Genomic DNA, 19513 nt, shown 5'->3' on the forward strand with positions numbered 1-19513 from the left:
TAGTGCAGTGGGTTAAGTGCACATGGTGCAAAGTGCAAGGACTGGAGTAAGGATCCCAGTTCAAGCCCCTGGCTCCTCACCTCCAGGGGAGTCACTTCATAGGCGGTGAAGCAGGTCTGCAGGTGTCTGTCTTTCTCTCCTACTCTCTGTCTTCCCTTCCTTTCTTCATTTCTCTCTGTCTTATCCAACAACAGCGACATCAGTAACAACAACAAGGGCAACAAAAAAGGGAATAAATAAACATTTTTAAAATGATCTTTATTTATTCATGTATTGGACAGAGACAGCCAGACATTGAGAGGGAAATGGGTGATATATAAAGGAGAGAGACCCCTGCAGCCCTGCTTCACCACTCACAAAGCTTCCCCCCTGCAGGTGGGGACCAGGGGCTGGAACCTGGGTCCTTGTGCATTGTAACATGTGAGCTTAACCAGTTGTGCCACCACTCAGCCCCTGTGCCTGTTTCTTAGAAAAGATAAATAGATACTTAGTTGCTTGAAGGAAAATCAGTTGTGAATTTGGAATCAGAGGAACAGGTATCAACTTTCAGCAATTTTCTCCTTAAGATAGCTTGTAACTTCACACCTCTGATTTCTCTACCCATGCCAAGTACCTACTGCAAATTTGTGAGGAGTCGGTTTCCGAAGTACAGCTAAAAGCACACCTCGCTCTTCCTTATGGGAGACCTTGTTACTATGAAGTGTGCTTGTCTTAAGCATTTGTGTATTAGTACAGGAGGACTAGATAGTTAACATCAAAGAAAGTTACTAAGAGAGTACTTCTCATTTCGAGGGATTTTTTTTTTTAACTGAGCAGATAGATGCAAACTAAACTCATCACAGTAATCACTTCACAAGTAATGTATGTTAAGTTGTTACGCAGCTATATAATTATACACAGCTATCTTAATTATATCTTAATAAAAACTGGAAAAATAAAGAAGAGGAAAGCATTCAATAGAGGGGATGGGATACAGAACTCTGGTAGTGGGAATTGTGTGGCATTGTACTACTCTTATCCTACAGTCTTGTCGATAGGATAAGATCCCGATTCGAGCCCCCGGTTCCCCACCTGCAGGGGAGTTGCTTCACAGGCGGTGAAGCAGGTCTGCAGGTGTCTATCTTTCTCTCCCCCTCTCTGTCTTCCCCCTCCTCTCTCCATTTCTCTCTGTCCTATCCAACAAGAACAACAACATCAATAACAACAATAATAATAACTACAACAATAAAACAACAAGGGTAACAAAAGGGAATAAATAAATAAATATTAAAAAAAAAGAAATGGATAATTGTGGGCTTCCCCATTAAGCGAGTCATCAGAAACATTTTAAGGAGACAGCCTTTGTAAGTAAGGTTCAAGCAGAATAACAGATCATGCTGTAACTCTTTAAGTAAGAAGTAATAGCCGTGAAGGGTATGTATCCTGTTCTCAGTTTCTTCCGTCTATTCTTTGAAGTCCTGTTTTGGCCTCTTAATTTAAAGAAATGGAAAAAGCTAACCACTTTTGTTCCCCATCTATAAAGCATCAAGGAGAAGGGGTAATAAACAGTACCTCGCTGATGTGTTCTAATAAACACTGGGTTACTGCATCCCACAACAGAAAGCAAATACATGCAATTACTTGCAAATTTCTTCAGTGTTTGTACTTATCAATCTCTGCCTAAACCTTCCCAGCTGGGAGTTCAGTTAGTCTTTCTGCTGTGGGACCAGGGCTTTGTTCTCAGGTTCAGCTTCGGAATGGTCTGGAATAATTCAGAAACGTATTAGAGAGATTGCTGTTCCCCAAAGACATAAGGAAATAACCTTCACTCCTAGCCTTAGGGAAATCAGCCCAATCAGAGTTTGGGCAGATTTCTCCATTAAACAAAGAACTAACTATGCACAAATTGTACCTTAACAATGTGTAAGGAGTCCACCTGAGAAATGTCTTACAGATGGAAAGCTGATATTTTTTTAATCAGGGTGGTGGGGCTGATCAAGTCAAAATGTCACCAGTGTTTTCCCAAGTGTTTCTTAATTAACACACACACACACACACCCAAAAAATTTAAAAGTTGCATTCAGAAGCAATCTTAAGCTTTGGACCCACTGCCCTGGTTTGTCCAGCACAAATGGAAATGGCTTCATCTGCCCCTGCGATGGCTCTGGGTGTGTGTGTGTGTGTGTCTGTGTGTGTGTGTGTGTGTGTGTGTGTGTGTGTGCCCGTCGGTGCCCTGGTGAATGTGGATGACTCAATTCATCTGGAATATATCCCAGAGAGCTTTGGGCTGTCAATGTTTATTTGAGCAAATTTCATGTTGGAAACTGAAAAGGGGGTAGAAAGTTACTGCGCTTAATGTTGCCGTGACTTTACGTGCTCCTAGTCAAATTACTCACAGATCAAAATCAGGCCTCTGGACTGCCATGGAACTGGGCTTAGAATGGACCCTTTTTTTGGAAAGAGTTAGTAGATTGCTTCTGATTGTAAGAGATGCACTTGCCAGTGACCCATATAATGGCATTTTCAGGAAAATGCAAGCTTTCTTTTTTGATAAGGAAACTGGGGCTATTGGTCAGTCTAAGGATACTGGTCTGTTCTCTGGCTACCCTATTTGCAAATCTGAGGTTGGAATTATAAATGCTAGTTTTTTTTTTTTTAATAATCCTCATATTGGAGTCAAGTAGTGGTGTACCTGCCAAGGACCTGGGTTCAAATCCCTGGTCCTCACCTAATGGTGAAATCTTCAGGAATGATGAATAGTGTTGCAGGTGTGTTGTATGCTTTACATTGGGTTGTTCTAGCTCTCCCCCGCCAAGAGAATTGGATCAGTCCTGTTAGTTTCGCGGGCCTGCTTGGCCCCGCCCCTAGGAACCCCAAAAGAGTTCCAGAGTGGCAGAGTTAGAGAGAGTTCTTGGCGCCGCCGCGGGAAAGAGGCAGCAGAGTTCTGATTGGTGATTAGTTTGTCTTAGTTTATGAATCATTGTTCCTGAATAAAGAAATACAGCTTCCCTGCCCAGCTGTGTGTCTGGTCGTCTCAGTTACCCGCCCGTGAAGCTAGCCCGGCCAGCAAGAGCCGCCGAATTTTTAACAACAAGGTGTTTCTCTCTCTCTCTCTCTGTTTCTCTCTCTCTCTCCCTCCCTTTCTCCTTCCTTTTCTTTCTCTTTCCCTTCCTAATTTCTATCTCAGTGCCAAATAAATAAAAATAATAAAATATTTTTAAAGTTTTGTTTAAAGAATTTATTTATTAATGATAGGAGAGAGAGAGAAAGAACCAGACATCACTCTGGCACATGTGCTGCCCAGGACTGAACTCGGGAACTCATATTTGAGAGTCCAGTGCTTTATCTACTGTGCCACCTCCCGGACCACTTAAAAATAGCTTAAAAGAAGAAATCTTTGATAACAACAAAAACCTCAGACTACAGGCAATTCATCTCATCCTTTCCTGTGTGTGTTTGGCAGAACTTCCCGACAGCTCTTGCCCACCTAACTGCACCTGCAGGATTAGATAACGAGAGTGCCCTAAGAGTGGCCATTTAATGAACTGTGATGCCCTTCCTGACATGGAGGCAGTCGGAGGTACTCTAGAGACAGCATCTCCCTGACCACGAAGTCCATCTTCTTCTTCTAGCGTTTGCCCTTCTTCCGTAGCCAGTCAACAGCGTCAGGTTGAGCTGCTTGTTGCTGGCTTTGAAAGTGACTGGGATCCATGTGGATTCAGTCGACTAGGAAGGATCGTCAGTTTCCCCAATGAATGGGTACTCATGGGATGCACCACGAGAAGGTCGATCCAATGCATCCCACGAAATCCATGATGGCATGTGGGACAGGAAAGCCCCAACTTGGATTCCTTGTAACATGGCTTTTCTCCCACAGCGACCCTGGATCCATACCCCAGAGAGAGAGAGAATGGGAAGGCTATCAGGGGAGGGGGTGGGATATGGAGATGGGCTTATGGGAATTGTGCGGAATTGTACCCCTCTCATTCTATGGTTTTGTTAATGTCTCCTTTCTTAAATTAAAAAAAAAAAATGGCTTTTCAGTGTACACCAGATCCACGGCCATCATGCTCATCTCGACTCGACTGTAAATTAGCAAGGAAAGCCTCTGTGCTCATGCACTTTACCAGAAATACTTCCCTGCGATTTGGCAGTGCCAGCCTGAAACATCATTTGTTCCACCAGCAGAAGCTGTCATCGAGCGAGTCAAAACCATTTTCTTTCATAAGTCCTGGTCTTTTTTTGAAGACCTGGGTTTCAGATGTCTCTTCTTCTGCACTCATTTCGTTGAGCCCAGATCATACCTGGCAGATAGGAAAGTGTCCCCATTTGGAATGCTCAGTTCATCACTTTTTTTCTTTTCTTTTTCTTATAAGCTTGTTGCAGTGGTGTCTAAGTAGCTTGTCATTCTCAATGCTGTTACTGAAAAGCATTTGGTACTTGGTACTGCAACATGTAAAACTGCCTGTCAGAGAACCTGATGATGTTATAAATAAAGATCTCAGCGATCTCAGCCATATACGGTTGTGCCTAGGTTGAGGAGTGAAGACATTGCTTAAAAAGGCATTCCTGGAATTGTCAAGCCCTTCTTCCTTTAATTACCACCCATCCTCTCTCCTTTCTGTGCTAGTTGCTTTCCTTTTCCTTCTTTCTGTTTTTCTGACTAAAGTGTTGACTGAAATGAAGCAATCCATATTCCTCTTCAGCACAGTCATTTATAAATGCCAACATCAAAACTTAGTATGGTGTTGTGTTTTTTAACGACAACTCCCAGCCAGAAAAGAAAGTAGTCACCTATAGTTGAAATGGTGTGTCTGTGTTTTTGGAGCCTTTTCCTTATCCCTAGAGGAAAGATAACTTTTTTTTCATGTGCAAGTGACATTTGCCTGTGGATGACCAAAGGGAACACTTGTATAACTGTTTTAACTGCTTAGAATTGCACCAAGTCACTAAGATGGACTGTCCTTAAAATGACGTGCACACTACTGTGAGATGGGTCATTACTAAGTGATGAGATGTAGCTTTAACTATTTGTATTGGTGTTCTGATACCTTCTTTATTAACATCCCTGTAAACCTATGGCAAGATGACCTTTATTACAGACAGAAAACTTCATTTGCTTTGGAGAATGCTTTTTGCCCAGTGTGCTAATCCATGTTGACCTCTCCCACTCACTCACTCACTCAAGAGACCTCCTTGATATTTTTATGGTTATTTAAAAAGTAAATATATGAATTTTATGAATCGGTGAAGGAAGGCTCCTGAATATTTGAAAGGAAAGCAAAAGACTTCAGTTTAATTCTGTGCTTTGTAAAACTATAAATTCCATCTCACTCCTGAGCGTTAATGAAGACGCCCCATTTATTTAGTTTGCCCACTTTCAAAAGTCCAGAAATTCAGAGTGGAAGCATGGTTTACATGTTGTTGTTCTTACCCCTTCTCTTTCTTTACTTGGTGCTTTTTCACTAAAACTCATACTTGGTGACACCAGATTAATTCCTGGAAGCCCCTGTGTTTCTATTTAACAGAATTCTTTTTTTTTTTAAATATTTATTTATTATTGGATAGAGACAGAAATTGAGAGGAGAGAGAGAAAGAGAGAGAGAGAGACCTGCAGCTCTGTTTCACCACTCATGAAGCATTCTTTCCCCCGCAGGTGGGGACCAGCAGCTTGAACGTGGGTCCTTGCACTATAATGTGTGAGCTTAACCCAAGCACCACCACCTAGCCCCTTATTTAGCAAAATTTGAGAGGAGCCAGGTATTGATACACTGAAGTGGTAAATCACATTACCATGTGCAAAGACCTAGGTTCAAGCCCAAGGGCCCCACCTGAGGGGTATAATTTCAGGAGTGGTGGAGTCATGTTACATGTCTCTCCTTTCATCCCTATCCACCACCCAAAATTTCTCTTTGTCCTGTCAGGGAAAAAAAAGGAAAGAAAGAAAAAAAAAAAAAAGGAAAGGAAAATGGCTGCCAGGAGCAGTGAATTTGTGATGCAGACATTGAACCACAGCAATACCTCTCGTGGAAAAAAAATAAAAATTATTCTAGAAGTTTTAACGATTCCTCAAAGGCTATCTTTTCCTCATTTGAATTTTTTAAAGATTTTATTTATTTACTAATTAGAAAGATAGGAGGAGAGAGAGAAAGAACCAGACATCACTCTGGTACATGTACCACTGGAGATTGAACTTGGGACCTCATGCTTGAGAATCTAGTGCCTTAGCCACTAGACTCTCCCGGATGACTGCATTTTTGTTTTTCTTACGTGTAGTTGGAACCTGGTAATTTTCATCAAGGAAATTTGAAGAAATTTGTTTTAATGAAAGGTTCTTGACATTTTCACCTTGTTTTAGATATATTTCAGAATAACTGAGAAGCATTGAAAGAGTATCTTCATGGTCCCCTGTGTCAGGGCTGAGCTGTAAGCTGAAGACTGTTGACAGCGTTCTTCCTTCTCAGGAGATTTCAGGGAATATCCAAGACAGTCCACAACAATTTCTACTTCATTCCTTTTTTTTAATTTTTAAAAAAGTATCTTTATTTATCTGTTGCATAAAGACTGCCAGAAATCAAGAGGGAGGAGGGTGATAGAGAGGGAAAGAAACAGAGAGACACCTGCAGCCCTGCTTCAATACTGGTGAAGCTTTCCCTCTGCAGGTGGGGACTGGGGGCTCAAACCTGGGTCCTTGTGCACTGTAACATGCGCACTCAACCAGGTGCGCCACCACCCAGACCCCTCATTCTGTAGATATGACAGATACTGTTATTTTGCACCAACTCCAAATGATAAAATGTGCTAGGGAAATAATGGCCTTTATATTAAACCCTTCCACAAATCTTTGACCTCCATAAAATATCCCTACTTAGAGAAGAAATTCTAATTCTCCTACCCACATTATTCATTATTAACTGGTTGAGCTGTCTGCCCTTGTTTGGGGGGTTGGCTGTTAGACCCTTCACAGTCTAGAGCTGGGCGCAGATTTTACCTGTCACCCTGTGCTCAGCAGCATTCTGGACCCACCACTGACGTTAACACAACATCCCTGTCACCTCAACTGTCAGTTTGCATGGGGAAGAGAAGAGAGGTGGTTTATAGAACATTCTTCTGGAGAAATGAAAATGTAGGATGGTTTAAAGCTTGCAAAAATGATGCAAAAGTAATTGGGTCCCATTCAAGAAAAAAGAACTCATGTTTACAGCATGGATGTTTCTGGCTCTTGATTTTTTCACTATTTCAAAATCCTGTGATTTTTTTTAAATTATGCGCTTGTATGCTAATAGTCTTCTGCATGAATCAGTACTATCTTTGCAAGAGCTGCTGGCCAATGCACCAGTGTGGGGTTCTCGCTCTTTCACTAAATTGTACATAGGTGTCAATCTCGAAATGACTGAGGGGCACATTCCTTCTTCAGACTTCTATCCCCTAATAACTGACTCAGCCCTACACATATGATTGCTATTATGAAAGCACTTCAATACTTTATTTAAATTTTTTGTATTTATTGGATAGAGACAGCCAGAAATCAAGAGAGTAAGGGAAGATAGAGAGGGAGAGAGACAGAGACACCTGCAGCCCTGCTTCACCACTCTCAAAGCTTTCCCCCTGCAGGTGGGGATGTTAAGCGCAGGTGGCGCAAACCGCTAGGACCGGCGTAAGGATCCCGGTTTGAGCCCCCAGCTCCCCACCTATAAGGGAATTGCTTCACAGGTGGTGAAGCAGGTCTGCAGGTGTCTGTCTTTCTCTCCCCCTCTCTGTCTTCCCCTCCTCTCTCCATTTCTCTCCTATCTAACAACGACGACATCATCAACAACAATAACTACAACAACAATGAAAAACAACAAGGGAAACAAAAAGGGAAAAAACAAAAAAGATTAGAGTTATATCGTCATTGAGGAATTGAACCTGAGGCTTGTTCCACTTACAAATGAAGATCCCAGGTTGATATCTTTTTCTCTGTGAAAACTGTGCCTAGTCCCCAGTGCCTGGGTATGCATGCTGAGATTCAATCCTTTTGGAGAAAAGAAAAAATAAATAAAAAGACTTAGTACCCAGAAGAGATCCATGGTGGCTTCTCCCCATGGTTATCAGTCACACAGACAAAGTGTGTGGATGTCAGCAGCATCTCCAATACATTCTGCTTCTCAGGTCCTGCCTGCTGTCATCCACGGTGGTGGTGTCATCTCCCATTGTTTCCCTCAGGCTTCTTATTTCCATGGTCTCCAGGCATTATACACCAGAGCCCTACAACATCAATGTGCTGTGGGTGAATCTTACACTATGTTCCCTCTGCTGGGTGCACTGCCAGTTTACCCCGTTTGTCTGTCTCTAGTTATGGTAATCAGATCGTAGACAGTGCTCAGATCTGAACGCTAATCTTTGCTTTCTGTGCTCTTCTAAACAGAATTCAACCTTATGCTCTGACAGAAGAGAAAGTTGAGTAAACAGGCCTAGTAGAAATGGCACTTAATGTCAGGGAGACTTACAGAAGCTCCAGGAACATATTTCTCTCTACTCAGAGCCCTGACATTCACTTTTTCCAAATACTTTCTAGTGACTTTTCTACACGCTCTCTTCAAAAGTGAGGCATGGTTTGAGTCTCTCTCTTCCATTTTGTGGTGCCCAATTCAGGCTTGTACTATATTGTCCTACCCTCTATAACTTCTATTCTCCTGACTTGTTAAATTTTCTCTAAATTCTCCCAGCATTATGTTTCCCTCCTGCTTGATGACTTGCCCACCAAATCCAATCCCCTTGATCTAACATTGTATTTACTAGCAGTCTATGAAAACTACCTGCCTTGATTAAAATACCCAACTTACTCAGGTCTGTCCTTAACCTACTACACGAGAAGATCTGATCCTTGCCACTATGGGTGGACACCTACCCTGATTAGAACTTTGTTTTTTCCAGACCACTGCGTAGCTCTGGCTTATTGTGGTGGGGATGCTGGGGCTTGGGGTGGAGAGAACTATTAAATTGGGACATTAGAGCTTCAAATGTGAAAGTCTTTTGCATAACCATTATGCTATCTCCCCAGCCCAACATGGTTGGTTTATACTCTTATTACTCGAAGGTGCCTTTAATCTTAGTTTGGAGAACAGCTAACTGTCCAAAGAAATCATTACTTTATTCCTGCCAATCATGTACTAACTTCTCAATCATCTTAACACCCCTTTCCCCATGACAACTAATAAATAATAGTCATAGAGGAAAATGACTTTTCAAAGTTTGTGGCAGAGCTGAGATTCAAACCTGGTCTGACTAGTTTCCAAAGCTTCTGTTGTCCTAGAATCTGTATCATGACCTTCCACTTTGGTCTCCCTTGATGCCCATCAGATTGGACGTTAGCTCGTGAAGGATACCCTGGATTTTTGGCTGTGCTGTTGATAACCTTTCGCTGAAGAAGTTGATACCCTTTTTAAAAAAGTTTCTCTCAGTTACAAGAAGCTAAATCTCTCTGTGTGTTCTTATTTATTCATCCAGTTGCAGATCCCTTTCTTTTCTCCATGTAGTCACAAAGCTACTCATTGGATCCCTACATTGTATTTATACCATGAGATATTCTGGACATGTGTGTGTCCTGAATTACCTAATTTGCTTCGACCTTCTCTCCGTGCTTTGGATCTGGCCTTATTGAACGTAGTGCCGTTGTGAATTAGGTAGTTATTTGTGTGATAGAGTAATAACTGCTTCATTTATCCTAACCATTAGAAAACTAACTAGTGGGGAGTCGGGCAGTAGCACAGCAGGTTAAGCTGCGTAAAGATCCCGGTTCGAGCCCCAGCTCCCCACGTACACGGGAGTCGCTTCACAGGCGGTGAAGCAGGTCTGCAGGTGTCTGTCTTTCTCTCCCCCTCTCTGTCTCCCCCTCCTCTCTCCATTTCTCTCTGTCCTGTCCAACAACAACATCAATAACAACAATAATAACTACAACAATAAAACAACAAGGGCAACAAAAGGGAATAAATAAATAGAAAAAAAATTAAAAAGAGAAAGAAAGGAAGAAAGAAAGAAAAAAAGAAAGAAAGAAAGAAAGAAAGAAAGAAAGAAAGAAAGAAAGAAAGAAAGAAAGAAAGAAAACTAAATGGTGTTTATGCTGGAGAGACTGTCCTGGGTAAGCTGTAGCCATTGTTTGAAAAGAAATATGAGTGACTAAGAATTATGCTGTCATTTGTCATTCATTTGTTCGTGTATCCTTGTGGAATTTTCCAAAAAGTTAGTTTGACTGAGTTAATGTTACAAAACTGGAATGTTATTTGTGCTTTTTCTTTGTTTTTAATTTTTTTTATTTTATTTACCTATTGGATAGAGACAGCCAGGAATTGAGAGGGGAAGGAGTGATAGAGAGGGAGAGAGATAGATATCTCTAGCCCTCCTTCACCACTCTCAAAACTCACTGCAGGTAGGGACTGGGGGCTTGAACCCGTGTCTTTGTACATTATAACATGTGCAATCAACCAGGTGCACCACCACCCAGCCCCTTTTTGTTTGTTTGTTTTTGTTGTTTTGTTTTTTGTTTTTTTACCAGAGCACTGCTCAGCTCTGACATATGATGGTGGAATAATGAACCTGGGACCTGGGAGCCTCAGGCATCAGTATTTGCATAACCACTGTGCTGTCTCCCCTGCCCTTAGTTGTTTGGGAAAGTTATCAATCCAGTTTGGAGCTCTTTGAAGAATTAAAAAAAGATAGTTCTTACTGCATTTTCACAAATATGTTCTGTGTTATTATTTCAGTTAACAATTTTTATTTCTTTTTATTTTCAAACATACATTATTATTATTTAAACACATAGAAAATGGCAATTTATATTTCTTTAGTTGACTACCTTGGGGCATTATTTGTTTTTTGGGTTTTCTTTTTCTTTTTGTAGAAACAGGATCATGCACGTATGTGATGTCATCACTTCATGACCAGCTGTTTCATTCAGATAGAAACAGAGAGTACCATAAGAAAAGGGAGAAGGGAGTTGGGTGGTAGCACAGCAAGTTAAGCACACATGGCGCGAAGCACAAGGACCTGCTTCAGGATCCCGGTCTGAGCCCCTGGCTCCCCACCTGCAGGGAGTCGCTTTCTTTCTCTCTCCCTCTCTGTCTTCCCCTCCTCTCTCCATTTCTCTCTGTCCTATCCAACAATGACAACAACAATAACAACAACAAGAAAACAACAAGGGCAACAAAGGGAATGAATAAATAAATATTTTTTAAAAATTAAAAAAGAAGAGGGAGAAATGCCACAACGCTGGAGACTCCTTGGTGCTGTAACACTGCCATGCGATACTTCAAACATAGTTTATTCTGTTCTCCTGAAGTAAGTCCTTTCACAAGGAAGATGGTACAAATGCAAGTTTAATTCCATCAGTAGGAAGTGATACTTGGTTCCATATAGTGAAGCATCCAAAATAGGAACAGCCAGCTCTCTGTAACAATTACAGTTTATTGTAGTTTATTATTTTCTTGCCCAGAGTCACCCATATCAGGTAAAGTTAACATCTTTCTTTTGGCTTCAATAGAAAAGTTGTTGTTTTCTCCCCTCTCCAGAGTCCTGCTCCACTAGGGAAAGATAGAAACAGGCTAGGGGTATGGACCCACGTGTCAATGCCCATGTCCAAGGCAAGCAATTAAAGAAGCCAGGACCCCCACCTTTTATACCCCCTCCCCAATAATTTTGACCCATACTCCCAGTGGGGGAGAAATGATAGAGGGAAGATGAACAGAGGGCTCTGAACTCCAACTCCATCAGGACTTGGAGAGAGAAGACGAAAAAGGGAGGGACATTTGGATGTGGTTATAGGTGTATGTGAGACTTGGAAAAGTAGAAAAGATGGGCCCATAAGAAAAAAAATGGGCAAAAATATCCAAATATAGACAGGTAGTAGGTGAAATAATGGTTAACCCACATCTGTAATCTTAGGAAAACTGCTGTAGTTTCCAGTAGAGGGAATGGGGATACAGAACTCTGGTGGTGGGAATGGAGTTGTGCCTCTGTTATCTTGTAATTTTGTGAATCAATATTAAATCACTAACAATTTTAAAAATACATATTTTATTTATTTATTAATGAGAAAGATAGGAGGAGAGAGAGAAGGAACCAGACATCACTCTAGTACGTGTGCCTCCAGGGATTGAACTCAGAACCAAATGCTTGAGAGTACAGTGCTTTATCTACTGCGCCACCTCCCGGACCACAACTAACAAAATTTTTTAAAAAGAAAATAAAAGCTGTTGTTCACAACGGCTTCTAACTATGCTAATTTTAGAGCATTCTGGTTCCAGCCATCAATAAACCATCTAGCTCTAGGAAGTAGGATTTATCTCTTTATCAATAGATATTTCTTCATCTTATTTGTTGATTCTTTATTGTTCAGAAACCTCTTGTCCAATCATGTTAACTTCAGTTCCAGGAAACAGGTTTCTTGGGACAAAGCCTGTTTATACTTTGCTGTGTTTTATTCGTTATTTTCACTGTCAGCTCAGAAAGCTCAACTGGGAAATGCTAGTACCCCCTTGCTTTTTTCTATAGTCATCTCGGTTTCTAATTTGGTGGCTTCAAATTCAGTGCATTATGCTGTTATTCATTATAGTCTCTAGGCCACTTTCCTCTTTTGGCCCTCTGGTATATATCAGCTAAAACATCAGCTATATCTTATTACAGCCCGTGCATTTTGTGTGTGTATTAAATTTCCTGTGGTGCCAGACTGTTAGAAATTCTCCTTTCCAGAACATGAGATTACCTCTCTGTGGAAGTAAAGTTGTGCCTTACCTGACCCTCAGCCTCTCTGAAGTTACCTTGACAAGCCACAGATAAACTAGTGGCAGCTACCAGGTTACCTTGGATTTGAAGGAGAGGTAGAATTAAAGCAACATGCTTTGTTTAGCTTGGAAAAAAAAAATAACTTCAGGGACTGTGGTTAGATGTCTTCATATACTTAAAGAGCTAACACACAAGAGAGCTGTGTCAGGACACAGAGTGAGGACTGGCTGATGAGTAACAGTTAGGGGGAGGCAGACTTGCCAGTGTAGAAGGAGGCAAGCATTCTCTTACATAAAGCTGTGTCAAGGGGGAGTGAAAGGGTTTTTCACACTCGGGGCTGGTTGGTGGAGCACCTGGTTCAGCACACATGTTGCAGTACACAAGGACACGGGTTTGAGCCCCAGTCCCCACCTAGAAGGGAAAGCTTTGTGAGCAGTGAAGCAGGGCTGTAGGTCTTGTGTCTGTCTATCTGTCTATCTATCTATCTCCCCCATCCCTCTAGATTTCTGGCTGTCTTTAGCCAATAAAGAAAATAAAAAAATTTAAAAAAAAGAGTTCTTCAAACTCTGAGCTCTCAGACTTGGGTGAGTGGAAGGCATTCTGTAGTTTAGTAGAAAAAGATCGTAGTGAATCAGTAATCCCAGACATACCTTCCAGCTCTGAAATTTCCTAGTTTTATCATCCTAAGGTAAGATACTTTATGGAAGTTTTATTTTCTATGATTTCAGTTTTTTGTTTGTTGGTTGGTAAAGCAGGGGTGTGGATTCTACCCATAAGGACTAAGTCTTGCTGACCACCTTTTGTCTTCTTGCTTAGAAAGGACCACACTTTGAGTCGGGTTGTATGCGGATACTGTAGTTGGAGGCAGAGTTTCTGACTACAGTGTACATGCTGTTCACTACAAAAGAATCCAGGTGAGAAGGCCAAATTCGAGTTCACAAGCTACTTTTCAAACAGTGTTTCTACCCAAATGGAGAGTCCACTTTCTTAGTTTGCATAAAGACGCCCTTAAGGACCAGAAATGTAGCTCAGTGGTTGAGCAAGGGCTCACTGGTTTGAGGCCCCACTTATTCTCAGCACCATCACGTGCCAGAGTTGAGTGATGCTCTGGTTTCTCTTAGCGCCCCCCCCATAAAAATAAATATTTCTTATCTTTATTTATTGGATAGAGACAGTCAGAAGTTGAGAGGAAAGGGGGTGATAGAGAGGGAGAGAGACAGGATGGTGGGCAGTGGTGCACCGGGTTAAGAGCAATTAGTATGAAGCACAAGGATCCTGATTCGAGCCCCCGGCTCCCCACCTGCAGGGGAGTCACTTCACAGGCAGAGGAAGGAAGGAAGGAAGGAAGGAAGGAAGGAAGGAAGGAAGGAAGGAAAAAAAAAAAAAGTATCCTCGGATGTGATCTGGTCACTCTGACACTCAACTTACTGAGCCAAGGGTAACCTTCTTCCTTTAAATATTTATTTATTTTTAGGGGCAGGGTGGTAGTGCACCTGGTTGAGCAGACATGTTATAATGCACAAGGACCTGGGATTGAGCCCCTGGTCCTTACCTGCAGGGGGGAAGCTTTTAGAATGGTGAAGCTGAGCTGCAGGGGTCTCTCTCATCTCTCATTCTCCGTTCCTCTTGGTTATCACTGCACTGGGCCTCGGTGCCTACACTATGAATCCACTGCTCCCGTGACTTTTTTTTTTTTTTTGAGAAGACAGAGAGAAATGGAGAGGGGAGGGGAAGACGGGGGTGTGGGGAGAGAAAGATAGACCTTCTTTATCCCTCTAGGAGTATGGACCAAAATTCTTTATGAGGTGCAGAAGGTGGAAGGTCTGGCTTCAGTAATTGCTTCTCTGCTGGACATTGACAGGTAGATCCATATCCCCCAGCCTGTTTCTGTCTTTCCCTAGTGGTGCAAGGCTCTGGAGAGGCGAGGTTTCTGGACACTTCGGTGAGGTCGTCTGCCCAGGGAAGTCAGGATGGTGTCAAGGTAGTGTCTGCAACTTGGTGGCTGAAAAGTGGTAGGATATAAAGCAGGACAAATTGTTTAATAATCAGGAACTCAAAGGTAAAGATAGAGCAGATGAAACTAGGGGTCTTCATGGGAGAAGAAGCTCAGAAGTCTATTTAAAAAAAAAAATATATATATATATATATATATTCCCTTTCGTTGCCCTTGTTGTTTATTGTTGTCATCATTGTTGTAGGACAGAGAGAATTGGAGAGAGGAGGGGAAGACAGAGGGGGAGAGAAAGATAGACACCTCCAGACCTGCTTCACCACCTGTAAAGCGACTCCCCTGTAGGTGGGGAGCCGGGGGCTGGAACCGGGATCCTTACGCCGGTCCTTGCGCTTTTCGCCATGTGCGCTTAACCTGACTCCCTCAGAAGTCTATTTCAGGTAGACACATTTCATTCTTGATTTAGCAGCACTGACAAAACTAAGTCTTGATGTGCCTGCCTGGGATTTTATTAGTGGAACTGATAGATACAGTGCTAACTACTGTCACTAGTGATGACAGGCTGTTATACATCCAGAGAAATCTCACCAACTAGCCAAGCCATAAGTTCTTGAAGTATCTTGAAAATATGTTGCAGTTTTCACTTTTGATTTGGACATACTGCAATGTGTGTGAGCAGAACTCTGAGTGTTCTACTTCTGAGCACAGAAATTCCTTTTGAAGAATTTTGGACCATACTCCCAGCGAGGGAGAAGTGATGGGGGAAGATGAACAGAGGGCTCTGAACTCCAACTCCATCAGGACCTGGAGAGAGAAGAGGAAAAAGGGAGGGACATTTGGATGTGGTTATAGGTGTATGTGTGACTTGGAAAAGTAGAAAAGATGGGCCCATAGGAAAAAAATGGGCAAAAATATCTAAATATAGACAGATAGTAGGTGAAGTAATGGTTAACCCACATCTGTAATCCTTGGAGAACTGCTGTAGTTTCCAGTGGAGGGAATGGGGATACAGAACTCTGGCGGTGGGGATGGTGAGGAATTATACCCCTGTTATCTTGGAATTTTGTAAATCAATATTAAATCACCAATAAAAAAAAAGAATTCCTTTTGACTCTTCCATTCACCATCAATCATAATGGCAGTGAATTTGGTTGAAACATAGTTGAGGGCAGAGGTGGATAGCATAATGGTTTATGAAAAGAGACTGTCACACCTGAGGCTCCAAAGTCCCAGGTTCAGTCTCCCCTGCCACCATAAACCAGAGCTGAACAGTGCTCTGGTAAAACTAACTAAAAAATATATAATTAAAAATGAAAAGAAAAGTAGTTGAAATTTAGTGACTGCCAGGCACATAAAGCCTTCTTGATCTCTCAGATTTTCTAACCAAAGTTGATGGTGAGTGAGAAGAACTGTAGAAAATCTAATGCCCTGGATTTCCCCCCCCCCTTTTTTTTTCTTAATAACAAACAAAAGGAAAATGAAATACCCCTTGAGTCACTAATACAGTGCAGCAAGGTTTTGAAGGAAAAGGAGCCCAGAGTCCTCAGAGATTCCTTCAGCTTTTTCTCCACCCTCCTCCGTGGTTTGACTGTTCCTCCTTGTCCTGGAATGCACCAGAAACAACATTCCACACCCATCCATTCACAAAAACCCTCTGTTTTTGCCAGCTGCTTCTTTGCTCACCCACCACTCTGCTTCTTTCTGCACAGCCCCTCCCTCAGGGGCACTTGTCAGGAGACAACAAAGTAAGCCACTGGGGCTTGCCTGGGATTGTTGTCTTGCCATTGATAGATTTCTTAGGCCAAGTAGACTCAGCCTCTTAAAGTAACACTGCGCATGTGCAAGTGTACCGATGACGTTGCCTTTTTCTTTTTTCTTTTTTTATTTATTTTCCCTTTTGTTGCCCTTGTTTTATGTTGTTGTTGTTGCTGATGTCGTCATTGTTGGATAGGACAGGGAGAAATGGAGAGAGGAGGGGAAGACAGAGGGGGAGAGAAAGATAGACACCTGCAGACCTGCTTCACCGCCTGTGAAGCGACTCTCCTGCAGGTGGGGAGCCGGGGACTCGAACCGGGATCCTTCCGCTGGTCCTTGTGCTTTTTTATGTGCACTTAACTAATGAGCCACTGTCCAGCCTCTATTTATTTATTTATTTTTATTGGATAGAGACAGAAATAAAGTGGGAAGGGGGAACTAAAGTGGGGGAGAGACAGAGACATTCGCAGCCCTGCTTTACAGCTCATGAGGGTTTCCCCCTGCGGGTGGGGACCGGGGGCCTGAACCTCCATCCTTGCACACTGTAAATGCATTTAAGCAGGTGCACCACCACCTGCGCCGTTCATTAAAGTTCTTCTGTCACCGGGACCATAGCACTCCTTGTATATGATGTGGTAGAGTTTGTTTCCTCTTGATTAGAGGAAACTGCATTCCATCCAACCGCTGTGAATTGAGAGTTGGTTACTCTTAAGATTAGTAGCCGGGGCCAGCAAAGTAGCTTCGTTGAGTAAGACACTGCTTAGCCCTGTGTTCAACCCAAGTTCCAGCACATTGAAAGAATTTGGTGCTGGTGCTATGGTCTCCTCTCGTTCACTCTCATTCTGCCTCTCTGCTTCTACCTTAAAAATAAAAAAAATGAGTGGATGGATGGATGGATGAATGAATAAAGGAATGAATGAATGAATGAATGAATGAATGAATGAAAATATTATCACGGGGAGATCCAAGTTATAGTGGAAGGATTCTAGCCCGAAAATTCTGCCATCTGCATGGTGAGTTGGAACTAAGGAATTCTGCCTTTCAATTTAGACAGACATTTCCTGAAGATTTCTTACAGTCTGTAATTTACCTAAGCACATATTATCTTCTTTTTAATCTTCCCCATTGCCCTCTCTCTTCATTTTCTATGTCTTTTTTTCCAAAGTTCTCACTTTCCTTTTCCTTTTCCCTTTGTGCGTGTGTGTATTAATGGAGTGTTCCTTTTTAAATCTTTATTTATTTGCTGGATAGAGACAGTCAGAGATTAAGAGGGGAGGGGGAGATAGAGAGGGAGAGAGACAGAGACACCTGTAGCCCTGCTTCACCACTTGTGAAGCTTTCCCCCCTGCAGGTGGGGAGAGTGTTGCTTTTAAATAATTTTTTCCCCTTCATTTGAACCTATGTTTATGATTTTTGGAACTAAGATGACTCCTGAAAAAAAATAATATTGGGGATAAAATTGTTACCCAAGTCTATATGTAGATATAAACTATGTAGCTGAGAAGAGAAACAGCCACTTAGGGCTGGATTATCAGTCTGCTTAAAAGCCAATGAGAATGCTTTCCTGAATTTGCCTACTTGAATTTTCACATGCTTACCTGACAGAAATATACCAAACTGGAAGTTAAAAATCCCTACGATCAGACTCTAGAAAACATAGTTAGTTAGTTACCTGAACCGGTTCCATTACTTCCAAAGTGAAAAGAGAATTTCACAGTGTTCTTTGAAGAAAACCAGATCATGATTACTATACTCTTGACTGTCTTAGTTCGGACTGCTATGATCAAGTGTCTGAATGGGTGCTTATAAACAACAGAAGTGTATTCCTCACAATTATGGAGACTGGGCAATCTAAAATGAATAGATTTCCTGTTTTGTGAGGGTCCACTTCCTGACTGACTGTCCTCACAAAGCAAAATAAATAAAGGTTAGCTAACTCTAGTTTTTCCTACCAGGGCACTGATTCTATTTCTGAGTGTTTTGGCTTCCTGATTTAATTTCTGCCCACAGAACTAATACCTCAGCCTCACCTCCTGGTACCTTCACTTTGGGACTAGGGCCCTACCATTGGAATGTTGGGAGAGTACAAAATGCAGTTCGGAACACTGGCCATAACTGACAACTTAAAATATTTCCCCTGAATCTTTCCTTGGACGCTTAGAAGCCAGGAAGTTGTTTCTCAGATATGTATGTTTATTAAAGGATGATTTCATAAATCTAGCACATTATACATAGTAATTTCAAGGGTGGTTTGTTAATTCAATAAATATTTGGAAATATCCAACTACATGCTAGATTCCAAGTAAATTTAGAGGACTCCGATGTCAGTAAAGCAGTTGTTTCCTGCTCAGTCTTTTACCCACTACAAAAAAATAGGAGGGGAGCCTGGGCAGTTGTGCACCACATTCAGTGCACATAGTACAAAGTGCAAGGACCCACGGAAGGATCCGGTTGGAGCCCCCTGGCTCCCCATATGCAGGGGGTTGCCTCACAAGCGGTAAAGCAGGTCTGCAGGTGTCTCTCTTTCTCTCTCTCCCTCCTCTCTCAATTTCTCTCTGTTCTATCCAAAAAAAAAAAAAAAAAAAAACTTGAAAAAGTGGCCACAGGAGGAGCTGATTTGTAGTGCAGGCACTGAACCTCAGCGATAACTCTGGAGACAAAAAAAAAAAAAAAAAAAAAGGAGAATGGGAAAGCCTAAAACTGATGTATAGAGGCTGTGTTTGTGTGTGTGTGTGTGTGGGTCAAGTTTATCAAGCGAGGCAGAGTCTGAGACATTATGGTTGGGAGTAAGGAGATTATATACTGAGTATCCTCAAGTATGTTTTATCTGATGCACGATTACGTCTTCCTTCCTTCCTTCCTTCCTTCATTCCTTCCTTCCTTCCATCCTTCTCTTCCCTTCTCCCTCCCTCCCTCCTTCCCTCCCTTCCTTTCTCCCTTCCTTCTTATAGAGGAATAGCAGAGAGAAATAGCAGGGAAGGATGAGAAAGAGAGACACCTGCAGCAATGCTCCACTCTTCTTGAAGCTTCCCCCTGCAGGTGGAGGCCAAGGGCTACTGGGTATAACAC

At 42.1% G+C, this 19513-nt stretch overlaps 1 protein-coding gene across 5 annotated transcripts in view; it reads left to right on the forward strand.

The window, feature by feature from the left end:
- Window positions 1–13654, forward strand: part of LOC132539862 (transcriptional activator GLI3-like) — a 165139-nt gene extending 151485 nt beyond the window's left edge. For 2 of the 5 annotated variants that reach the window (XM_060195884.1, XM_060195883.1), the window contains one exon: window positions 13555–13654. In XM_060195884.1, the coding sequence (XP_060051867.1) occupies window positions 13555–13571 (17 nt within the window). In that variant the 3' untranslated portion in view covers window positions 13572–13654. The remainder of the gene's footprint in view (window positions 1–13554) is intronic. The other 3 variants (XM_060195881.1, XM_060195880.1, XM_060195882.1) reach the window with 2 other exon arrangements.
- Window positions 13655–19513: the final 5859 nt, after the last annotated feature.

This window comes from Erinaceus europaeus, chromosome 8, assembly GCF_950295315.1.
Source record: "Erinaceus europaeus chromosome 8, mEriEur2.1, whole genome shotgun sequence".
Classification (NCBI taxonomy): domain Eukaryota; kingdom Metazoa; phylum Chordata; class Mammalia; order Eulipotyphla; family Erinaceidae; genus Erinaceus; species Erinaceus europaeus.